General features: G+C 39.4%; 1 protein-coding gene across 2 annotated transcripts in view; it reads left to right on the top strand.

The window, feature by feature from the left end:
* LOC149198119 (uncharacterized) overlaps window positions 1-25,028 on the top strand; it is a 364,260-nt gene that overhangs the window by 190,486 nt on the left and 148,746 nt on the right. For both annotated transcript variants that reach the window (XM_089406104.1, XM_089406105.1), the window contains exons 9-10: window positions 19,525-20,064; window positions 20,664-20,766. In XM_089406104.1, coding sequence (XP_089262230.1) covers window positions 19,525-20,064; window positions 20,664-20,766 — 643 coding nt within the window. The remainder of the gene's footprint in view (window positions 1-19,524; window positions 20,065-20,663; window positions 20,767-25,028) is intronic.

The raw sequence follows: 25,028 nt of genomic DNA, 5'->3' as shown, positions 1-25,028 counted from the left end.
ATATTTCCGAAATGCAAAGGGACGGGCCCTTCCGATATGCGATAGCGACTTGTGGGCGGACCCGATAGAGGAATGAATCATATTTAAGGAATTTTAAAGTCCGATATATTGAGTTTTGGCGGAATTTCTCTGTGAAAATACATTTTCCTTGTGTTTAACAGAGCGCGACTGTTTCAGGAGTTTCAGAGGCCCGAGGCACTCTGGCGTTACAAAATGGGTGGCCACCTCCTCTCTAGGCGTTAAACAATGATTGTATCACGCTGAGAGAGGGATTCAAAGTGGATAGAGGCCGGGGAGACCGAGAGACAGGAACATGAAACGAACAAGCAGTGCATTTTTGGCTATAAAGCCACAAACAGAGAGCGCAGTAGGAAGAGGCAGTATTGCAGGCAAATGCCGAGACAAAGTTAGCATAGAGACAGAGAGCATTGAGGGAGTCTGTGTACTTATAGAGAACTTGAGAGGTTCAAGTAAGCTCTTGTTATTGTATTCTGTTGTGTGTGAGGCTCAAATAGAGCTCACTTTTGTAAAAAGAACTCTGCTTGAAGACATAATAGAGAGGCCACCACTGAAGGCTGGACCAGGAGATGTAGCCCAAGAGTATTGGGTGAACTCCTCATTAAATTTGCTGTGTTATGTGTTGTCTATTATGTTTTGTTTACTGCTTCATTGTCTGTGCATTTCGCAATCTTATCAATCCATTGCATAAAATGACATAGACTAATCCATGCACATAAGTCTGTAATACCTTATTGTTGTCTTAGATCTCATTATCAGATCAGTTAGGGTTTCCACTTCAGATCTAAACTCCTTGAATTTCTCAACTACTTCATCCTTTTTCTTGAGAAGGTAGAGCCATTACTTTCTGGAGTGATCATCAATGAATGTTACATAGTAAATATGATCTCCAAGTGATTTGTCAGACATAGGCCCACACACATCAGAATGAATGAAGTCTAATATTTCTTTAGACCTTGTTTCACTATTTGTAAATGGTTTTCTTGTATGTTTACCCAAAGTACATTCCTTGCAAACTCCTTCACGAATCTTTGACCCAACACTTTCAGAATTTCGACCCTTCCAACAGTGAAAATTCGATCCAACAACTGGCCCAGTAATTTAGCATAAGAGATAGAAAGAGATAGCCCAAAACCTTCGACCTTGATCCTTCCAACACTTCTTCTCTTCTTGTAATTTCACACTTTTTCTGCCCCCTTCACTTGGATATAGAGAGATGCTCCAAATGAATTTGAATTGCTTGTATATATACTCTTTTGGTGAGATCGAATTACCTTGTTTAACGCTGACTTGATCTCCTTGAGGCCAACTTGGTGTGGAGGTGACAAATACATTATTTGATTCAATAATAAACCTTTTTACATATTCAAAAGCCCAAGAAGGGTCTCATAAAATGCACAATGACTCTAATGACTCAATATAAATACTAGGAGTCCACAATGGGGACTTTGACTAATAAAAGATGTCCCAAGCATGAAACCCATGCTTTATTAAGTCATTGTAATAATAATAATTTTTTTCTTTTTCATTCTTTTGATAAGTATATTACATAATGACTCAAATACATTTATGAAGACTGATACTTGTTACATTCTTCAACAAAGTGTTCCCTCCAAAAGGCTTATCTAGGGCACATGTGACCTATGGTTTTATGAATAGGCAAGGCGAAAGGTTCATCAAGGTACACAAGGCCAAGAAAAGGCTTGATAAGATAAATGTGATCAATAATTGAAGCAACAAACCTTCAATAAGACCCAAGTTGAAGCCTAGGGTTAGGCTAGGGTTTACCCTAAGGAGAAACTACTCAGAGCTTCTAACGCCACTCCTAAAATGGAAGATTTCATTGTGGGAAAGTGTTGATTTTGAGGCAATGAGACACAAACCACATGAATAACCATCCCAAAGGGAAACACACTCCTAGTTAAATTCGGCCCTAGCCCTAGCCTAATTACTTGCCTTAAAGGGTCGAAAATTAAAAAAGGGAGAAAAATTAAATTTTGAAAAGATTTTTATGGTGTGATCACTTGTGTGGAAGCTGAATGCTTGATCCTTGGGTGATGGAGTCTATTGGAGAACTACAAATGGAAAAATCAAATCCTAGTTTGGAGTAAGGGCAAGAAAAGCCCAAGTTTTCAAAACCCTATCTATCACTTTATGAGGCAATAATTTCATCAAAGAGAGGTTTACATGAAGATTCATTTAAGAGATTGTCACACATTCTTTGCATATAATACTTTGCAAAGATTTCATAGAAAAGTATTTAACACATAGAAACCTTAACAAGAACGATTGCTTGCAATTACCATAGAAAGATAATCAACTTGTAGAATACTTACAAGAAATGCATGAAAAAATCCTTCATAATTCCAAAATGATGTCTCCAAAACAAGAGAAAGTGTCCATAAGCAAGAATCCACAACAAATCACATCTCCACAAGTATACAAGACTATTTTAGCTAGGATGAAATTCTATAAGGAGGCTGAGTTCTCCACAAGTTATGATGATTAATGAAAATGAGGTGACCTCTATTTATATGAGGTCTACCTCCATTAATTCTAATTAATGAAGCCCCTAAAACAAGTTTGAGATGAAAAAACTTTGGGTTACATGCCAACCCACTAACTTAATGATAAAACAAGCCATAAATGCTCACATGTGTGAGACTTAGCATCATAAATGTTGATGTCATACCCTTTCAGGGCTCCAAATGCCATGCAAAGGTGTTATGAAGATTGAAAAGGTTTCAAAGTGTCAGGATCATCCATAATTTGAGGGGTATCTTGTTAGTTTTTGTAGCATCGGAGGTGTTCTAGTCTCGAAACTTTGTGGAGATACTAAAATAGATGAGCTCTCCATAACCCATAAATCGTTTATGGAAATTCCATCTAGAAGTGTCTCAATTAGATTATTAGCCTATTTTTTAATATTTCTTAAGTCTAAACTTAGGAAATCTGGTTAATTAATCAGAATTAAGTGAGATAAGGTGTGAATCATCTAGAAACTCACACAGATTGTCTAGGAAATAATCTGTGCCCTTGATTAAGTTTTAATCTTGGTCGTTGGAGGTCCAACAAAAGATTATAAGAAGAAGTCGATGGGTAGATGGAGAACATGCTTGTGGAGACACAAAGATTGATTTCCTTGGACAATTTGATTTTCTAGAGGTAGTAGCTGGAAGAGTTCGAGCCAGAAGGAAGCAGAGACAAAGGGGCAGGGACAGTGAAGCTGAAGGAAGATATCTAGATCTGGTGAGTGCATTTGCAGAGAGGCCGAAATTTCTCCAAGAAGCTGTGCAAAAGCTTCAGAGGGTAGTTCGATTTGTTGAAGGAAGAAGACGTTTCAGTTCCAGAGGCCGGGTAGAGGTTCTAGAGGGCCGAAGAAGCATTTTCCCAGTCAGTAACAGGCAAGACGACTTGATTTTTAGTTATTCCCATGTGCCCACAAACAAACTCTGATAACACTCTCATTGGATTTGGGAGAAACCCTATCTGAGTACTAAAAATCAAGGTATAATCAATATATACTATTTTTTGTACAATTTTGAGTATTTATTTATGTAATAATGTAAGATTGTAAATATTAAAAGATATAAAAAATAGCTATTTTCCTTTCTTTGCTAATGTATATGGTTGGGGTTTCTCTACTAGATATATTTGGTATTGATCCTATATGGATCTGGGATTGTTAGTATCCATATTGGATTTTGGTATTAACAATAACTGTATATGTGTGTGTGTATATCATATTTTATATAATTTTTATTATTTATTTATGTAATAATATAAGGTTATAAATATTAGAAAAATATCTATTTCCCTTTTTGCTAATGGATACAGCTAGAATTTATCTATAGTAGAGTAGTGAGACCTCAGGTCTCCCCTCAGTAGGAATCGTTTTGGGAGGCCAACCAATACCCTTGAGATCATAGCAGAGGTGTCGAACAACACATGAGTTCTCTCACACCTAGAGCATCAGAGGATTTAGTACCAATCGATTCCTAAACAACCTCCCCTCCCCTCGACAGATTCCTCCCTAGCCCTAGTAGAGCAGCCAGAGACTTAGCCAAAGCTTCTTTCCTTTGGCCTCAAATGTAAGGTGTATCCCTCGCTCATACATCCCCCCTAGGATTGTGCAGTTAGACTCCTCATTGGATCTAGAGACTCCGATAGCAAGCTAGTGCTACTGTCGGCCCCCTTGCTGTTGGCTATCAAACTTGGGCATTCTTGACATCATCTACGTCCAACCTTGGATTTATTCTCTTAGCCTTCTACATGATCTGGTTATCTACACGTAGATAAGGCTATCCTAATATTGTATCCTTCTTTACTTCATTTTATCCTAGATTTTGCTTTTGGCATTTTCTAGGAGTTGCGTTTGCACTCCCACATTCTACTTGTACTAGTTGTATCCTTCAGTCCCATTGACCTCCCACATTCTACTCGTACTAGTTGTATCCTTTAGTCCCATTGACCTATTTATGGACATTTGTTGGACATTAATCAAATTATCTTATCTTATCTATCAGACATATCTGCACTAGTCTTGCATGGATCGACGCTGTGTTCAAGGCATACATGGATCTAGAGGTGGGTTCAGATCCAGTAACTTGGCTTTCTAGATTTAAGGTTCAAGTATGCTTGGCTACTTAATAGGTGTAGAAGATGATTTACACAGAAGTATCATGCAGTCAAATGTTTGATTCAGGTGGATGACCAAAAGTCATTACATTTTACATGTTTGCTTGCTGAGCAATGGTTACAAATTGATGCAAACACCCCTTCAAGTGAATTCCAATACCTTCTCCATTTAATCTTGGACTATATGGACATTAGATACTAAAACATTGCTTTTCTAGCCTTCACCAGTGTTTATGATTTAAATAGTTTATCCATAGAATTTGGAAGTGTCCTCTAAGGTAATAGTCTTGCGTACGAAAAACATCTCTTGAATTTTTCTGAAAAGATGCACCCATGCATTTGCTGAGAGAACCACATGCACTAATATGAAAATGCATCTCGGTACATCTCTTCTTGCACATGGAAGTGTAGAGTTTTGTGCTTCAAGCTTTATGAGTTCGTATGACAAGTATGCAAAAGTAACCATGAAAATAATTTCTTAATCTTCTTGCGTGTTGAACTCTGACCCATTCCATGCAAATGGTTTTAAGTTGATAATTCTGTATGGATACTTGCATGTTACTTTTCTAACTTGCTTCCATGATTGTGATTCATGTTGAAATATGTAACTAGGTTCGGTCTTCATAACTTTATTTGAGTCACAACGAAATGTACTTATCAAAAGAATGAAGAAAATATTTTTAATTTTATTATTACGACTTATTAAAGCATGGGTTTCATGCTTGGGTCATCTTGTTTTAGGTCAAAGTCCCCATTGAGGACTTCTAGGATTTATTCTGAGTCATTAGACTCATTGTACATTAAAAGAGACCCTTTTTGGACTTTTGAATCATGTAAAAAGAATTATTGTTGAGTCAAAAATGAATTTAGTCTCCTCCACACCAAGTCGGCCTCAAGAAGGGTAATTCGACCTCCCTAGAAGGCTATATATACAAGACAATTCGAATTCATTTGGAGCATCTCTCTCTCTCTCACATAGTTCAATATCTGAAGCTGGAAGCTAGGAAAGTGCGAAATTGGAAAAGGGCTAGAAGGAGAGCTGGAAAGGAGTGCAAGTTTTTGGAGGAAGATAGAAGACACCAAGATCGAAATTTTGGGACAACTCTCACTCACTTCTGAGGTGTATCAAGGGAGATCAAAGTTTTCCTAGTCTAGTCGAAGTTGTTGTTGCTACTGCTACTGGGTCGAAGTTGCTACTGCATGTTGATGTTGCTAGGTCGAAGTTGCTATTGAAGGGTTATCATCTGCAAGAAGGATTAAGCGGTGACTTGGTGTGGAGGAAGTCTTTTTCTGGGTCAAAGAGTCTTGGATTATCTTGAGAAACTATTGAAGGAAGAATTGTTGATTGGGTTTTCCCCTAGATAGGGGTTTTGCCCCGGTTGTCCACCTACATCTGTTGTCCTTGTGTTATTGTTTTGGTAATTGCTTGATGAACTAAAAAATAAAAGAACATAATGATAAAAGAATCACAAGTAGTTATCTATATAAAAATCTTTCTGCCTTTCTGATTTTCTAACATGGTATCAGAGCTAAGGTGAAGGAGGAAAAAGGCAGTTTTGAGAATCTACTAGGAGTCTAAAGGATTGATCAAGGGATCATATAATGAGCTCTTATAAGAGAACAAGCTCACTATCTTCAAGGACAATGTCCAACACAATAAAGAGTGAGAACAAGTTGGAAGGAGCATCAAATTACAGGGCATGGAAGAAGAGAATTGACCTCATTCTTGAAAAAAACAAGGTCTTGGATTTGGTTAAAGGAAAGGTGAAGAAAGCTACCGAAGAATCCAATGATGTCGACAAAGTAAAGTATAGAGAGTTAGAAATATTGGCTATGACACTGATGGTAGAAAGCATAAAGGACAATGTTGTCCCATACATTTCCAATATAGACCATGCTCAAGAAATGTATGAAGTTTTGTCAAAATTATTCACTATCAAGAACATTGATCAAGTAGCAAGTTTGAGGAATGAGTTAAGGACTAGAAAAATGACAAAGGATGATACTGTGGATATTCAGAATTAGAGATGAACTTCAAGCCATAGATGAAACTGTATCGAAAAAGGAGCTAGTAATCACTGCACTATTGGGATTACCACCTACTTGGAGTTCTTTTGCTTTAGGTCTCAATAGTTGGAAAGAAGCTCCTACCTTTGAGCAATTGTGGAATGCTTGCACCCAAGAAGAAATGAGAATTTCATTAGTATCCAACAACGAAGAAGAAAAGGTTTCAAATGCATACTCCGCTTCTCACAAGAAAGGACACTCCAAGAAGTCAAGAGGGCCAAGAAGGAAAGTCGATATTTCCAAGATAGAATGCTACCAATGCCACAAAATGGGTCACTATAGAAGTGACTGTCCTAACAATTCGAAGAACAAGAAAAGAAGCAGAGACCAAGCCAATGTTGCTGAAGAAGGATCTCCAAAGAAGACTAAGCCCGAAGAACTGGATTTAAGGGACTTACACTACTAAGTCCTTTGATCTAAGCTTTAGATATTTTATCTTTGATTTTTAGTGTTTATAGGTTTAACATATTTTTGGAAAAGCATTTTTATTTGTTCTTAAGGTTATAGGTATCCCTCAAGCTTGGAGGGAGCCCTCACCAACCTCCAAAGATAAGTATCTTATTACCATTTTTCATTCTTAGTCTTCCTTACTTATCTAGTTTTGCTTGCATTAAATAGTAATCATTGCTTTGTTTAGGAAAAACTTGTTGAAGACTCAAGGAAGAAGGCCTCACAAGACAAAGCATTGGAATTACAAGGTTTGATAAGAAACAAGAGGTATGTTTGGAACTACAAGTTCTTGCTATCTTCATATTTGTTCTTGATAAACTATTACTAACATCTTTGTGTCTAGCTTTCTTGAATCTTAAAGATTCTTGATTGGGTGATTAATCATTAGATAAATCTACCCTCCTCATATCTTTGATTACTCTTGTGGAACCCTAGAAAGGTTCGTTGTGAAAACCCTAACTTAAGGGTATGTTGATGATAATGTGTGAAACCCTAGCCTACTTAGGGTTATTGTTGAAATCAAAAGAAAAGTCTGATGCTTTGATGATGTTATGTTTGGTGTTATGGTATGGGTATGGAAAACCTAACTTGCTAGGTTTGAATGGTAATGTCTGAAATCCCGAATCTTTGAAGTATTGGTAATTTAGGGTTTGCTATGTTTTGTATTGAAACCCTATATCATTAGGGTTTGGTAGGGTGTATAAGAAAGACCCTTATAATGTCCTAGAAATGAAATCCTTGGCATGTGTGTGTTTGTCCGATCAAACCCTAGTTTGATCAAGTTTGTTATATGTCTAACTTTTATTGATATTTGTGTCTTTGGGTTTGACTAACACATGCTTGTGCATGATAGAGTTGACCTAATTGTTGATGGTCATGAATCCTAGGGTTTGGAACTAAGACTTAGTCGAAGTTTGATTCTCTAGGATGATTGTATTTGTGAAATTTTAGGGTTTTGTAAATAAACCTTAGTAAAAGCTCGATTCTCTAATGTGTGATGACTAGTGTGACAATTTGGGATTTATGAAAAGTTGATAAAATCTGAAATTGTATGGTGGCTGTTGAGAATTAGAAAAATCTAGAGTTTGCAACAAACCCTAGTGAAAGCTAGTCATGTTGTTACTTTGAATTGAGGTGTGATTGGTTTTGATTGTTAAAAGCTCATGTGTGAATTCTATGGTTTTGTACTAAATCCTAGTAGGAAGTCTAACATATTAATTCTGAAGGTTGTTAGATACTTTGAAGATCTATATTTGTTTGAATTGTTTCAAGGGTTTGCAATATGTTGCAGTAGGGTATGTCATACCTCTGGAAGAAATGTTGAAACCCTAGATGTAATGAAGGTTGTTATGAAATGCTCAAAGTCTTGATGATATAGTCTAGGATTTATGACAAAAACCCTAGCAAGGAGTTGAAGAGTATGTGTCTCTTAACTAAGTTTGAGTATTTGATGTCTAAAGTTGAATGATTCCATGATTTTGATATGGTTGACTTCATGCTTCTATAGATTTGGTTGTACTTGCTATCTAAGTTGTGCAGGTACATAATCTTCAAGATGATGAAGATGCTCATAAAGTAAAATTGATATGATAAGCATGATGTGAATGGTGATGGTCATGATAACTCTGATAAGAAGGATGGAAGCCATGAAGGATTCTCCAATGTCATAGAAAATAAGTGGAACTCTCTAAGTTAAGAGGGAGCTTGGATGAAAGTAATCTCCCTAAGTTGAGAGGGAGGGCATATAATAGTCATGTTGAACACCTTGAAAGAAATTGGAGAATGTATTTTGAAGGGCTGCTGAGATAAGAAGAGTCAAATCTATTTATAGAATATGTTGCTACATGAAAAGTAGGAAAGGAAGTTGTATGGTTGAAGAATCTTCTGTCAAGATTCATTTGGAAGGCTCTAAGGCCTACTGTGAAAAGTTGAGAAGCAACATCAAGATGTCTGAAATACCTCGGAGGTTTGTGTACATTTGAAAATTTGTTACTAATTGGGGTTGTGTTTTGTACAGGTAAATCTCTCTGAGGTTTGATAGCATGCAGGTTACACAAGAGAGATTTGCTACCGATCTGTTTGATCGGGGAGGTTTTTGCTACCGATTGGAATAATCGAGAGAGTTGAGGCTTTGTGTGTGAGACACATTGCTTGGGAGGACGTTTGGCCGACACTTTGTGTTGATATCTAGTTCCCGAAGTAGGGAGGGTGGCGTTGGTCATGGAGCTTTGACCTCAAATACGCACCTAGATCCCTGGGTTGATGGTTAGCAAGTAAGCCTAATGGTACCTAGAGGGGCTGAAAGCTTTAGTCCATTTTAGTCCCACCTGGATATATTGCCCTGGTCAGGAATCTAGTCCATGGCATTGCGGTGCCTAAATTCTTCATGGTTCATTTGTTTTGAGATCTTCCTTGTACTTGTTCTTGTGAATACCTCCCTAGTTAAGAGGGAGTGTTGAAATATGTAACTAGGTTCTATATTTATAAATATATTTGAGTCACAATGAAATGTACTTATCAAAATAATGAAGAAAACATTTTTATTATTATTATTATGACTTATTAAAGCATGGGTTTCATGCTTGGGTCATCTTGTTTTAGGTCAAAATCCCTATTGAGGACTTCTAGGATTTATTTTGAGTCATTAGAGTCATTGTACATTAAAAGCAACGTTTTAAAAACCGGAACCAGTGACCGGGCCGGTCCACCTAATGAACCGGGTTATCGACCGGAACTAGTTGAACTGGGACTGGTTAGGTCTAAACGAACCGGTTTTAGAAAAATACATTAAATAATTAATTTTTAATGAAACAAAACTATTTTTAAGATTTAAAACCATGATTCCAAGCCAATAGAGACAAAATACGCAAAGTTTGCTCATTTATATACTATGTAAAGGTGAATATATCAAAAGGGCATCGAGTGCAATACATATCATCGACAAAATACATAAGAAATGAGGCTCTAAATGGCCTCTAGAGTGCAAAAAAAAGCCTACAAACTATGGGGCCAGTGGCCTACTACAAGACTCAAGTCTACATATATGATAATAGTGATCAACATTATCACTTGAAACTTCTCATGAGTCATCATGATCAAACTCAGTTGGTTGAGTCTCGACTCTCAAACTTTGCAGTCACAAACTTCTCTATTGGTTGAGTGACTTGAGTCTCAAACTTCTGAAGATATTCTGCCCTAATATGCCCTATTACTTCATTTGGTGCTCCACATGGCTTTACATGGCCTCCTATCCCAGCCAAGTGTTGCTTGAACCTGTTAATACCCCCTCCTTCAATGGATTTTTGGCAATATTTGCAGATCATTTTGCCATCAATCACATCACAATGAGCCCATCTAGTATATTTGGCTTTTGGAGGCATGATGACTACTACTTAGCTTAAACTCTATGTTGTTCCACTACTCCAACAAAACCTCAACATTCTCCAAGCTCCCAATCAAACTCACAAATACTCCAAATGAGATGTGTGAGACAAATGAGAGGGAGAAGGGCCTCTTAAAGGCTTGGAGAGGGTGTTTTTGGAGGGAAAGGATCCTTACTTTCCCTCCAAAACCCCTAAACCACCTTGGCTAAGCCATTGCATGGGTCCTCCACGGGCATGGCAAGTAACCGACTGGTTTAGGACGGAACCGGCCAGTTTGACTACAAACTGGCCGGTTCCATCCTAAATCGGCCGGTTAGGGCCAAAAATCGGCCAAAGCACCTTCCTGACCTGGTTTTTAAGCCGGTTCCAATCGGTGGCCTTGCTGACCGGTTGGTTTGACCGGTTACTGGTTAGGACTGTCCGGTTTTAAAAACACTGAGTAAAAGAGACCCTTCTTGGCTTTCGATTCATGTAAAAAGAATTATTGTTGAGTCAAAAATGAATTTAGTCTCCTCCACACCAAGTCAACCTCAAGAAGATCAAGTTGGCCTCAAGAAAGGTAATTCGACCTCACTAGAAGGCTATATATACAAGACAACTCGAATTCATTTGGAGCATCTCTCTCTCTCTCACATAGTTCGATATCTGAAGCTGGAAGCTGGGAAAGTGCGAAATTGGAAAAGGGCTGGAAGTAGAGTTGGAAAGGAGTTCGAGTTTTTGGAGGAATCTCCCTAGGTAGAGGGAGCTTAGGTATATTCCTTGTATAAGAATGATTAGATCCTCCCTAGTTAAGAGGGAGTGATGGATATGGTTCTCTACTTCATGTGTCATGCACTAGACCAGGACTAACAATTGTAAGTTTTAGTGAAGGCCATGAGTGAGAGAAGAAAATTGGAGAATGTATTTTGAAGGGCTGCTGAGATAAGAAAAGCCAAATCGATTTGTGGAATATGTTGCTGCATGAGAAGTAGGAAAGGAAGCTATATGGTTGAGGAATATTCTGTCAAGATTCGTTGGAAAAGCTCTAAGTCCTACTATGAAAAGTTGAGAAGCAACATCAAGCTTTCTGGGAGACCCTGGAGGTTTGTATCTGTTTATGTACATTTGAAAGTTTGTTACTAATTGGGGTTGTGTTTGTACAGATAAATTTCTCGGAAGTGTGATAGAATGTCTTTACATGTTTAGAGTTGATGATCAATTTGATTGGAGAGATTCGTTTGATCAGGAAGGATTTGTTACTGATCGGGAAGTTGAGGCTTTGCGTGTAAGACATTGCTTGGGAGGACATCTGGCCGACACTTTGTGTTGATATCTAGTTTCCGAGGTAGGTGTTAATTTGGGGTAGCATCGGATGTGCTCTAGCCATGAAAATTGGTGGAGAGGCTAAAGCACATGAGATCTCCAAGACCCAGAAATGGTTTGGAGAGATTGTACCCAATTTGGGAGATATTAAAATAATTAATATTTTTAATGGAGTTCCTGAGTCTAAACTTAGGAAAACTAAAATATTAATGGTTATTAATATAAAAATGGGTTAGAAGGTTTCAAAAGTCATGGATCAAGTGAAATCTAATCTTAGCCATTGATTAGAGATTTAATCTCGGCCGTTGAAGGACCAACGAGAAAAGTATAAGAAGAGGCTTGAGGGTCAGTTGGAGAACACACCAGAGTGATCAGTCATTTATTTTGCTAGAGCGGGGTTGCTAAGCAAAGTTGAATCAATGATCAACAGCGAGGGGCAGTGAGTACGAGGCAGAGAGGTAGAGACAATATTGAGAGACCAACGCAGCCGCAGAGAGAGTGAGAGTAGCAGCGAGTCTAGGGTACGCAGAGCCCAACAGAGACACCGCAGAGCCTAGAGGGACTGGGTCATCCACGCAGAAGGCAGAGGGAGTGACACAGAGGGTCCCAGAGGCTACGCAGTGCCTTAGAGGGCTGACAGAGAGGGTCCTGAGGCTGACGCAGAGGCCAGAGGGGCCAGCGTTGAGCTTCAGAATTGCCAGAGAGGGTTTCATGGGACAGGTTTTCTGAATATCTGTTTCCGAATAGAGAGGTATTGCTGTCGTGTATTTTTTCGTTGTACTCAAGGAAATGCTGCATAATAATAAACCCTCAGAATAGCTGCATCGGTTTTCCCGCATTGGGTTTTTCTGGGGACATTTGTCAAAACATAACGATGTCACTTGTGTGATTGTTTTCTTTCAGTTGATGATCTGTAGATGTTGTGACTGTATTGTGTTTATTTCGGTATTTAAATGTATTAAATAACTTGTTCGAATTTAAACAAGTAGAAGAAATAAACTAGCAGAATACAGATTAATTTTCTAATGGATAGACTTAGAAAATTCAACATGGTATCAGAGCGAGGTTGCAGATCACAGGAGAACTGAAGGCATCAGCTGAGTAGAGCATTTGCAGCAGAATCAGCTGTCCCGAGTGACAGTAGCTGATTCTTGCAGAAGCGACAGAGGAAGGGTTGACGCAGAGGGACTGCGTCATTAGTCTGGGCCAGAGAGAGGCCAGCGCGGAGGCTGAGGAGGGCAGAGAAAGGCTCATGTAGAGCCACACGGAGGCCAGGAGGGTTGACGCAATTGGCTGAGGGAGCTATTTTGTCGGTGCTGGGATTGCATAGAGCCAAGAGGCTCAATCCTTCAGTTGTTGGGGCGAAGGAAGCTGTGGGAAGTATGCGGGAGCGAAGCTGGTGGGTTACAGTACCTAACAGGGCAAGACCAACGTAGAGGGAGTTGTTGCCGAGGCAGATTTCTAGCCAAGGAATCTGGATCAGTGTTGCAGTTGCACAGACGATCGGAGAGGAGCAACTTGACAATTGGCAGAAGGATTTCCAGGAGGGAAATTGAGACTTAGAGGGAGTCCATAAGAGAACTTGCAGACGAGAAGTAGAGAGACTCGGAGGAGTCGAACCAAGAACTTCCAGACAAGAAGTAGAGAGATTCAACAGGAGTCGAACCTAGAACTTCCAGGCGGGAAGTAGAGAGACTCAGAGGAGTCGACAAAAGAGTAGCAAGATGGCCGTGAATGGACTGAGAGATTAGGATAGGCTGGACGGAACATCCAACTTTGTGGTTTGGAAGGCCAAGATCTTGTCCATTCTAGACATACATTGTATCAAGGGCTTCGCCTTGAGAGTGATGGCTATTCCAGTTGCCCCGGTAGCTAATGAAAGGTATGAGGAGGCAATGGCTAGGGCAATGTGTCTCATCCTTGATGAGGTCAAGGATCATGTGGTCCCACATATTGCCGAGAAGGAAATGGCAAAGGAGATGTGGGACACTTTAAAGACATTGTACCAGCATACTTCCGTGCAGAGGAAGATGCTCCTGGAGAATCAACTAAGGTCATACCAGATGCAGAAGGGAGAGCAAATAGATGTCTTCCTCGGTTGGTTGAAGGAGATCTGTGACTAGCTAACTTCCATAGGGGCCACGCCGGATCAGGAGTTGATGGTAAGGACCGCACTTAACGCAGTCTCCGAGGATTGGGAGACATTTGTCCAGAGCATACTGGGCAGGACGAGTCTTCCGGATTGGGAAGAACTATGGGCGGCTCTTTGTCAATAAGAGATCAGATGGCTGACCAAAGCGGGGACTAGAGGCAAAGGGGTTAGGATCAAGAAGGAAGAGGAAGAGGATGCGACTCTAGCATTTGCGGGAAAGCAGGAGAAGAGGAAGAAGAAGGACCTCTCCAAGGTCAAGTGCTTCCATTGTGGGGAAATTGGTCACTATGCGAACCAATGTCTAAGGAAGAAGAGTAAGGGAGAGGCTTCTAACTCGAAGGCAGCGCCAGCGAGGGCGGAGAAAGAAGTCGAGGAGGATGACGATTGTGCCATGAGTGCTCATGTACCACTTGAGAAGAAGTGGGGAGACATCGAGCTATAGTCAGGAGGACTACAAGAGATGAGTGGCAGGATCCTTGAGGTACCCAACCTCTTGGATTATACCTTGCTACGAGAGCCCTGAAGAGGAGTAGAAGGACTGGCGGATGTATGTAGAGACAGATGTGGATGAAGTGGCGGAGAGTGTTACAGTGCAGGAGTCCCTGGACAGCATGAGGCTAGCAGGCTGCAACATTACGAGAGGCACGAAGAGTGTTGCACCAATGCAGGATGGCACAGAGAGGTGTGCAACGGTGTAAGATGCAGGGAGTTGTTGCAGTAGCGCAGAGGTCAGTAGAGGGAGCACTTGTTAGCGGCAGAGAGAGCTTCAACATCGGGAGTGTTCTAGCCTGATAGGGATGTCAGAAGTTGGGTGGATTAGTTACTTACTTCTCAGTAACTGAGTTGCAGTGTAGTAGCAGTATGCAGTAGCACGATGCAGCATGATGAGAGGGGGATGCAATGCAGATGCAGTGTTGGGAGGATGGACCAGCAGCAGCACGGATGCAGAGGGAGCTGCTGTACGGATGCAACAGTGGCAGTGGCAGGGCCATGGGTAGCAGTACAGGATGCAACAATGCAGAGGATGTTGGGCGGGGAGGCCTAGCATCAACACAGGTACCGGTGCCGTATAATCAGAGTGATGCTTAGTGTGGAGTATTTATTATTACTATAGCACAGTCCTCGTTAAGAGGGAGTGTTGACTTGGGGTAGCATTGGATGTGCTCTAGCCATGAAAATTGGTGGAGAGGCTAAAGCACATGAGATCTCCAAGACCCAGAAATGGTTTGGACAGATTGTACACGGTTTGGGAGATATTAAAATAATTAATATTTTTAATGGAGTTCCTAAGTCTAAACTTAGGAAAAATAAAATATTAATGGGTATTAATATAAAACTGGGTTAGAAGGTTCCAAAAGTCATGGATTAAGCCAAATCTAATCTTATCCGTTGATTAGAGATTTAATCTCGGCCGTTGAAGGACCAACAAGAAAAGTATAAGAAGAGGCTTGAGGGTCAGTTGGAGAACACACCAGAGTGATCAGTCAGTCATTTTGCTAAAGCGGGGTTGCTAAGCAAAGTTGAATCAGTGATCAACAACAAGGGGTAGTGAGTACGAGGTAGAGAGGCAGAGACAATATTGAGAGACCAGCGCAAAAGCAAAGAGAGCGAGAGCAGCAGCCGGTCCAGGGTACACAGAGCCTAACAGAGACAACGCAGAGCCCAGAGGGACTGCGTCATCCACGCAGAAGGCAGAGGGAGTGACGCAGAGGGTCCCAGAGGTTGCGTAGTGCCCCAGAGGGCTGACGCAGAGGGTCCTGGGGCTGAGCAGTGCAGTAGGAGGCCGACACAGAGGCTAGAAGGGCCATCGCTGAGCTTCAGAGTCGCCAGAGAGGGTTTTGTGGGACAGGTTTTCTAAATATCTGTTTCCGAATAGAGAGGTATTGCTGCCGTGTATTTTTTCTCTGTCGGGTGAGCCGGTTAGGCACCCAGTTGTACTCAAGGAAATACTGCATAATAATAAACCCTCAGAATAGCTGCACCGGTTTTCCCGAATTGGGTTTTTCGGTGACATTTGTCCAAAAATAACAGTGTCACTTGTGTGCTTGTTTTCTTTTAGTTGATGATCTGTAGATGTTGTGACTGTATTGTGTTGATTTCAATATTTAAATGTATTAAATAACTTGTTCGAATTTAAACAAGTAGAAGAAATAAACCAGCAGAATAAAAATAAATTATTTGACGGATAGACTTAGAAAATTCAACAATAGGGAGGGTGGCGTTGGTCTTGGAGCTCTGACCTTAAATACACACCTAGATCCCTGTGTTGATGGTTAGTAAGTAAGCCTGATGGTACCTAGAGAGGCTGAAAGCTTTAGTCCATCTTAGTCCCACTTAGATAGATTACCTTGGTCAGGAATCTAGTCCATGGCATTGCGGTGCCTAAATTCTTCATGGTTCATGTGTTCTGAGATCTTCCTTGTACTTGTTCTTTTGAATACCTCCCTAGTCAAGAGGGAATGTTGAAATATGTAACTAGCTTTGATCTTCATAAACGTATTTGAGTCACAATGAAATGTACTTATCAAAAGAATGAAGAAAACATTTTTATTATTATTAGTATGACTTATTAAAGCATGGGTTTCATGCTTGGGTCATCTTGTTTTAGGTCAAAGTCCCCATTGAGGACTTCTAGGATTTATTCCGAGTCATTAGAGTCATTGTACATTTAAAGAGACCCTTCTTGGACTTTCAGATCATGTAAAAAGAATTATTTTTGAGTCAAAAATAAATTTAGTCTCCTCCACGCCAAGTCGGCCTCAAAACAAGTAATTCGACCTCACAGAAGGGCTATAAATACAAGGAGTTTGAATTCATTTGGAGCCATATCATTCTTGCTCACATAGTTCAATTTTTGAAGTTGGAAGTTGGAAAAGTGCAAAGTTGAGAAAGGGCTAGAGTAAGGGCTGGAGAGGAGTGCGAGTTTCTGGAAGGAGATTGTAAACCTCAAGATCGAAATTTTGGGACAACTCTCACCTTGTTCTGAGGAGTATCAAGGGAGATCGAAGTTCTCCAAGTTTGGACGAAGTTGCTGCTGCCACTGTTGCTGAGTCGAAGCTCCTACTGGGTTGAAGCTGTTGCTGACACTGCTAAGTCGAAGTTGCTTTGGAAGGGTTGTCATTTGCAAGAAGGATTGAGGGCTGAATTGGTGTGGAGGGAATCTTTGTTTGGGTCTAGAGTCTTGGATTATCTCGAGAAACTATTGAAGGAAAAATTGTTGACTGGGTTTTCCCCTAGATAGGGGTTTTTTCCCTGGCTTTCCGCCTACATCTGTTGTCCGTGTTATTGTTTTGATAATTGCTTGATGAACTAAAAGATAAAAGAAGAATGTAAAAATAAAAGAATCAGAAGTGATTATCTACATAACAAAATCTTTCTGCCTTTCTGATTTTCTAACAGGTTTTCCCTTGGTTGTCCGCCTACATGTGTTGTCCTTGTGTTATTGTTTTGGTAATTGCTTGATGGACTAAAAGATAAAAGAAGAACATAAAGATAAAAGAATCACAAGTAATTATCTATACAAGAAAATCTTTCTGCCTTTCTGAGTTTCTAACAATTCAAGCATACATATCCATGGATTTGGGAAGTGTCCTCTCTCTGAAAAACAACTCTCAAGTTGTGCTGAAAAGCTGCACCCATGCATGTACTGAGAGCAGTACATGCACTAATATGAAATTGCATTGTGGTGCATAATTTCTTTGTACGTGGAAATGCAGGATTTTTTTCTGCAAGCTTTACAACTGTTTGACAGCTATGCAAAAGTTATCAACGAAATGATTTCTTAAGCTTCTTGCATGTTGAGCTTTGGCCCTTTCCATGCAAATTGTTTTGAGTTTATATTGCTGCAAGCTTTATGATAGCTATGCAAAAATAACAAAGGAAATGGTTTCTTAAGCTTCTTACACGCTGAGCTTTGGTCCTTTCTGTAAGAACCTTAAATTAAAAAAAAATTCAAAATATGTAATTTAACATAGAATTTAAATAATTAAACTAATGAAAACCAACCTGTCTGCTCTGCTGTGAAGCTCTACTGTAATTGTTTTGCTGTAATTTTGTCCTGGCTGCAATTTTTGTAAAGCCCTGGCTGAAGATGCTTCTGATTTGCTCCAATTCCCGCTCCCGTTACCAAAAGACCAAAACCTCCCAGCCAAACTGGGTACAACCTAGGTACTCAGTCCAGAATGCTTCTCAATTGATGCAAACTGTTCCCCCATGCCCAAAAACTTCAGAAACAAACAAGGCTCAGTCCTTACTATCTGTAATCTCTTGTTACAAATTTTCCTCCTCTCAACTGTGCTTCCCCGCTTCCCCCAACAGCCAAAAGATTTCCCCCCACTTCGAAACCCTTCTTCCTCTCTTAAATAGTAGAGGTCCCTTCACCTCTACGCATTCGTTCACCGTCTTTATAAAAGAATATTATTTTTTGTTAAACGGTGGTTGCCTCATCATGCTTCTTGCATTTAATTGAATCAGATGACTTTACAACATAGGGTGGAATCACTTTTAACTATGACGGTTGGTGTTTTGATTTACTAAAATAGTATATAGCCATAATGATTTAAATATTATTTTATTTTTATAACATATCAGGTTTAATAATAAAGTTTATGGATTTAGTTTATTTAATATATATTTTGGGTTATATACGAGCTGGTAAACCTATGAATAAACTCAACATTTTCACTATATTTCTTACTAAATGTATATTCATTCTATTTACGAGAATTAGGTATTTAATTAACACTTTTGATAATTAATTCATTTATCTTATATTTAGACATTCTTCATGAGTAGTTGATATATATACTAGTGCAATGTATATGATGCATGCATATGTAGCTATCATATGCATACCTCACATGCATGCTAATATTGCTATGCTGCTCGTGATTCGAGATAGGTTGTTACACTTTCCATGCAAATTGTTGAGTTTATACTGCTGCTCTTGAAATAAAAAAACATGATTTTTTACCTTTTTGTGCCTTTCGTTATACTCCTTGTATGGAGCTGGTTTGTATATGTTTTTCATAATCTTTATGTTCTATACATTCTTTTGAAAATTGAACTATATTATGGATTTTCATGAGGGTGAGGAACGTCATGTCTCCTATTAATTCAACATTGTTAATGGTTGGATTTGTGACACAATAAGGGAAGGAGTTTGGTAGTCCATGGGAGGTTCAGCTGTCAAAGAAGTGATCACTAGTTCAGTTCACATGGAATGATAAATCATGTCCACTTAAATAGAACCCCTATACCTAACTACAAAACAAAACCAATGTATACCTTTATTTACTAATGGGTTAAACATATTTTCTTTTTTCCAGCAATGATAGGTTTTCTTGTTATGTATCTGAATATTTCAACTGGTAATTTTCAAAGCTGGAAGAAGAATGCATATATATTCACTTTTTAGTGTTGTTCTATTAGCGTTAGGAAAATTAAAGTTTGTGGTCCAAGTCAGTGCGAGTTGTCAATGAATTCAACTAATCTCTTCTATAATTTGTGAATAAGGCTTGCTGGAATCCACACTTACCTGAAGAAAGCGCTGTTATTTTGGAAAATGGTGAGCTACGCTTGTTTGATATAAGTTGCTGTGGAGAAGCCTTAAACTGTCCTGTGAAGTTGAGCGGAAGGTCACTTCCTTTGGAACTGGCAAAACTTAGAAGTAGTGACAGTAATTTTTCCAGCAAAAGAGTAGCACGAAAAAAGTTCTGGCAAGGGATTTCAGAACTTGACTTCCAAAATAGAGAAGAATTGAAAGAGATTTGGTGGCATTGTGAATATGGCTGGCATCCACGGACATTACTTGTTGCAGGATGGAATGAAATCCAATTAGTTGATTTCAGAACTAAGAAAGGAAAAAGCTCAGATTATTCTAGTGTGTTAGCAAAGGCAAACCTTGCAGGATCCTTATATTGCAATTGTCCCTCAAGAAAAGATCGATTTGTTGCTTTTGCAAGGGCAGACTATGATATGTTCCAATTTGCAGTTGCCTCGAAACAACATGTATTGCTGTTTGATTCTCGGCAACCTTTGACACCAATTCTACAGGTAGTTTCATCATGTGTCTTTCCCCTGCATATTGAAAACCAAAATTTTAAGTTTGTATTTGAGCCATCTGAAAATCCAGGTTCTCTGGTGCCTATGTGAATTGTCATGCCAACTTGCAATATATGATGTCTATGTTTAGCTTTTGAGAATATTAATGAGTTTGAAATTTGAACATACATAGGTATGTACCTTTAAATATGTGATCAATGTGTTTTGGTCTTGATGTAAATTTTAACCAAAGTAACCCCAATGAGACATCCACTGGTGTCATTGTAAAGAGATGTATTTCATTTTTGTATTAAAGTATGATTCAGTATTTTGTACCAGAGGTCCTTGTAATAACATTATCTGCTAGAACATTAAGAGAGTTTGGAAAGTTACCTATTTTTGTGGTTTTGAACAATTTGGTTATGTCATTAGCTGCACAGTTATAGCAGAAATTATGTCATGGTCAAAATTTCATGATGAGGAGTTTTCTTTTTTCTGGTTTTCTTTTGTGGTACATTATCTTTATCTGTTAGGAGTGGAATGCTGGTTTACTCATTGTTAAATGAATTCTGTTATCTGCTAATTTCTCCATAAATCCATTTTGTTTCCAGTGGGAGCATGGATTAAAGCAGTCTCCAGCTTATTTGCAAATGTGTAGGCTATCAGAATTGCGCACTTCTATTGGACATGAGTATAAGTGGGCATCTGATTCAGGTACAACTAGTTAAAATTCAGATATGCAATGAAACTTTTATTATTGTTGTAGGAAGACCCAAACAAGGTCTGTGGGGTGTCATAAAAAACAGAGAACACACGATTTATAGAGCTCTATATATCTGGGTAAAAATTAAAATATGTGATATGCAAGCGTAAAATCTCTTTCCCAAATTACATTGTAAATCAATAAATTTAGTGCACTGTTTCTCTTCTTCCTACAATGGAAAGAAGGTTTTTTTGGCATCTAATAACTCTTTGGAAGCTTCCTACATGGCTAGCTAGAAAATGCAGCATTTACTGGATATAATGGTCATATTTTGGATTTAGACGTACTATTTAGGATTTAAGCATATAATAAAGTATTAACAATAAAATGATGTTGTTAGTTTTTGTAGCATTGAATGTGTTCTAGCCTTGAAATTTTGTGGAGAGGCTAGAATGCATGAGATCTCCAAAACTCAAAAATCGTTTCTGGAAATTCCACCTAGAAATGACTTAATTAGATTATTAGTCAGTTTTTAAATATTTCTTAAGTCTAAACTTAGGGAATAATGCTAATTAATCAGAATTAATTAAGTCAAGGTGTGAATGTTCTAGAAACTCACATAGATTGATTTCAAGTTAATTTTAGCCTTTGATTAAGATCTAATCTTGGTCGTTGAAGTCTCAATAGAGGATTATAAGAAGAAGTTGATGGGGATTGGAGAAATCACTTGAGAGGTTCAATTTCATGAGCAGATTGATTTCTAGAGTAGCATCAGTCAGTTTCCGGAGAGAGAGCTAGTGAGATCGAAGCAGTGAGAGAGGGGCAGGGACAGTGAAGCTGGAGGAAGGATTCCAGTTCCAGTGAGTGCATTTGCAGAGAGGCAGAGGAGCCACAGTGAGGCTGACGCAAAGCAGTGTAGTAGCCTTTAGAGGCAATTCCATATCTGCTGGGGAAAGCTGAGTTTCAGTGCCAGAAGCTAGACAGAGGTTCCCAAGGGCAGGAGAGTCATTTTTCCAGACAACAGTAGACCAGACGGCTTGAGGAGAAGCTGGTTTGAGTTGAGTGTAGAAGTGACTGTGCTAGGGTGACGCAGTAGCTGTGTAGAGCCAGTTTGGATGGCTCAACTTGAGCTGAGGTCAGAGCCTGGATTTGCCTGTGGAGTGAGGAATTTTCCTCACTAGATTTTTCTTGCCAGTTTTCTCTGTAGGATTGCCATTTTCGACATCCAGTTGTACTCAGATTATTTCATGTGAAAATTCTATCATTGCAGTCTGCAACAACTGATTTACTTTACCTACTTATTTTCCAATAAGTTATTTATGAAATTCCTTCAATAAACATTAAAATAAATTGTACTGCAGATATCACACCATAATACAGAAACAAACACATGCACAAGAATTGACACAGATATTTTGGACAACAGTCCCCGGAAAAACCCAATGTGGGAAAACCGGTGCAGCAAGGTGTTGCGGCCTCAAAATTCTGCTGCCGAAACATGGGGGATAACCACCCGGTCCGGACCTTAAGACAACTCCTTTTCCATTTAAAGAGGTGGTTTTGACTGGGGATAATGGGACCAGTTTCCCAGTGTGGGTTTTAAGATGAGAGTGGGTGGTTTATGAGTGCTTTGCAATAGAATAATGGTAATTTAAGTGACCTATTCTACAATGCAATTTATCTAACTTATTCTAATATAAACCCGGGTGTTCTTTATGTGATATGCGATCTACAAAGATATCTATTTAGCATGTGATAATAAAGATTGAACACAACTAAACAAAGATGATAACGTAAAAGATAATTTCTTTGACTAAATAGTTAGTCAAAGGAATTTATAAAATATATCGCATATATGATGAGTTATATATGAAAATCACAACCTCAGCTAGGCATCATACAAAAGTGCAATTAACGCTTAACAGAAATAATAAATCTCACATATAATCCATGAAAGTAAAGTTTTGCCACTAATTAAATGTAAACAGAATCAATCATACACGATAATAGTACCATATGTGTGAAGTCCTGCTCATTTGACAAATGACATAGACCAACTTCTTTCTTCAAATCAAATTGTCTCCCAAGAATACAAAAGTGCATCAACAAAGGAAAGTAGTCTGATATCTAAAAGAAATGATCATGTTCCATCATTTCACCAAAGCATTCACAAACTTACAATAGTGCATTCTTTGCAAATGTTTTTGATAAAATTTTGGACCCTTCTCTAAATGCATGAGAAGGGTATAAATACTACTCTAACTAAATGTGTAAAAATAGATTATACAAAATTTGAGGAGGTTTCAAACAACCTTCCTCCTAACTAGGTAACTAACTCCAAAAATAAATAGAGGATAAATAAACAAAACTAAGAGGATGACTTGCTGTCTGCCAGCTTGTCCTTTAAGTCGCAAATATCGGTCATCGGTTGAATTTGAGGAGGTGGCCCGAAATGAGTCCTGAGCTGTCCGGTGAAGATCGCATTGGTGAGCGGTGGCAACATCCTTTGAGTCGTGTGAAGGGAACAGTTGAGAGTCATAATCTGGCTATGTGGCTTAACCAGATATTGCCAATACGACTCCCAGTTGGTCGTGGTCAGTTTCGCAATTGCCTCTCTTTAAATCCCCGCCTTCTCTTGCCAGTCTTTATATAGAGCAGTTAAATCAGGCATTTCTTTCGTATTGCCTTCCTTGATGAGATTGGTGGCGAACAGGATGTGGTTCACTACTTTGATGATGTTCTTTGATACTCCAGTTGCCCTTGCGACTGCTAGCTCAGCCTATTTGATTCTGGCATCCCAATCTATAAGAGAATGTCTTTATGAGTTTCTTCAATCTCGGGTAGATTGGCCTTCTTTCCATCTTTTGTTTCCTACCACTTAATGAACTCAGAGATTCTGGTGTTTAATCATTAACTCTGTTCTCTGGTCGATTGCCTTGTTTGTCAGCTGGTCGCTAGTAGTCAGATAGGGAGTAATATGCGACATCTTTTGGTAGAAATACTCTTGCTGTCTCACCAGAAGGGAATTTAATTCCAAGGCCTCTTTGATGAACTCCTTAGTAGTGGGAACGTCCTTGTATCTTTCCATGGATTGTTGCATTTCCTGGAGTTGCATGTTTTTGGCCAATATATCGGCCTCATGGCTAATTTTCAGGACCTCCATGTCTTGCTGCAATTGCTTTAGTTGCTCCACTACCTGCCTGTTTGCGCTTGCTTTCTCTGCCTCGAGCTCTTGTTCGAGCTGCGCAATTCTCTCCTCTTTCTCCCTTAGCAGAGTAGAGACCTCAGTAGCCTTGTCCATAGTGGTCAATGCGTATGCTCCCGTGAACTGTGATAGTCTAGTCAAGTTCTCGACTGGACTGAAAGGAATGTCCTTCCAGACCACGTCCATGGGCTCGTTTCCAGGTGGGAATTCAGGTGCATCTACCCTTCTCCTTTTCCTCTGCCTTCTAACTACAGCCTTGTGGAGAGGGCTATAGAACACATCAAGTGGAGGTATTTCAGTCACTCTGAGAACAATCTCCGATGTGGGTAGAGCAGGGATAATTTCAGTATGCTGGGACATTGTTGCTTGTTCCTCCATAGGTGTAGATTGTTTGTCGGCAGACTTGGGCTCTGTATCCTTTTGAACATGCGGAGGAGTTTTGAATTCCTCTGTTTCTTGGGCATTTGAGGCTTTGGGAGTGCCTTGCAATTTCTGATTAAATTGATCCCACTCCTGCTCCAAACTACCGCCTTTGGTCTCTGAACCGATTTCTGTAGCTGGGTTGCTCATCACTTGCTTCTCAGTTGACTTCCTGCTGGACTCAGCTATGTTGTCGGCATCTTGGGGCTTCCCTGTGTCTGGTGTCTTCTCAGTGTTTACCTGAGAGTCTATTTGAGAGCTAGGGCCTCCACTATCAACAGTGACGCTTGGAGTAGTCTTATCCTCGGGTTTTAATAGATGCATTGGGATCACCCGAAGCCTCTCATCTCTGAATTCCTGAAATCTTTGAAAATCTTCAGGTTTCAGATTCGCTTTTGCCCATTTGAACGCTTGTTTGAAGGATATGGCTGACTGTAACAAATCCTCAAAATGATTATCATCATGATTGTATGGCTTGAGTTTAACTCCAATAGTGACATTGTATGCCACTTTGTTTGGATCAAATTGCCTCTTAGGCAATGTATGAAGCCCGAGGGCTTCCATATGTGTTGATTCCTTAGTGGCATGAACAAAATTGGCTAAAGAAAAAGAACCACATTTGACAGGGAAAATGGGCCATAATGACTT

The sequence above is a fragment of the Pinus tabuliformis genome, chromosome 2_2 (assembly GCF_031772625.1).
Source record: "Pinus tabuliformis cultivar Carrire ecotype Pingquan chromosome 2_2, CPIR1, whole genome shotgun sequence".
NCBI classification, from domain to species: Eukaryota; Viridiplantae; Streptophyta; class Pinopsida; order Pinales; family Pinaceae; genus Pinus; species Pinus tabuliformis.
The sequence above is the reverse complement of the archived record's forward strand: the minus strand, read 5'-3'. Positions and strand labels throughout refer to the sequence as shown.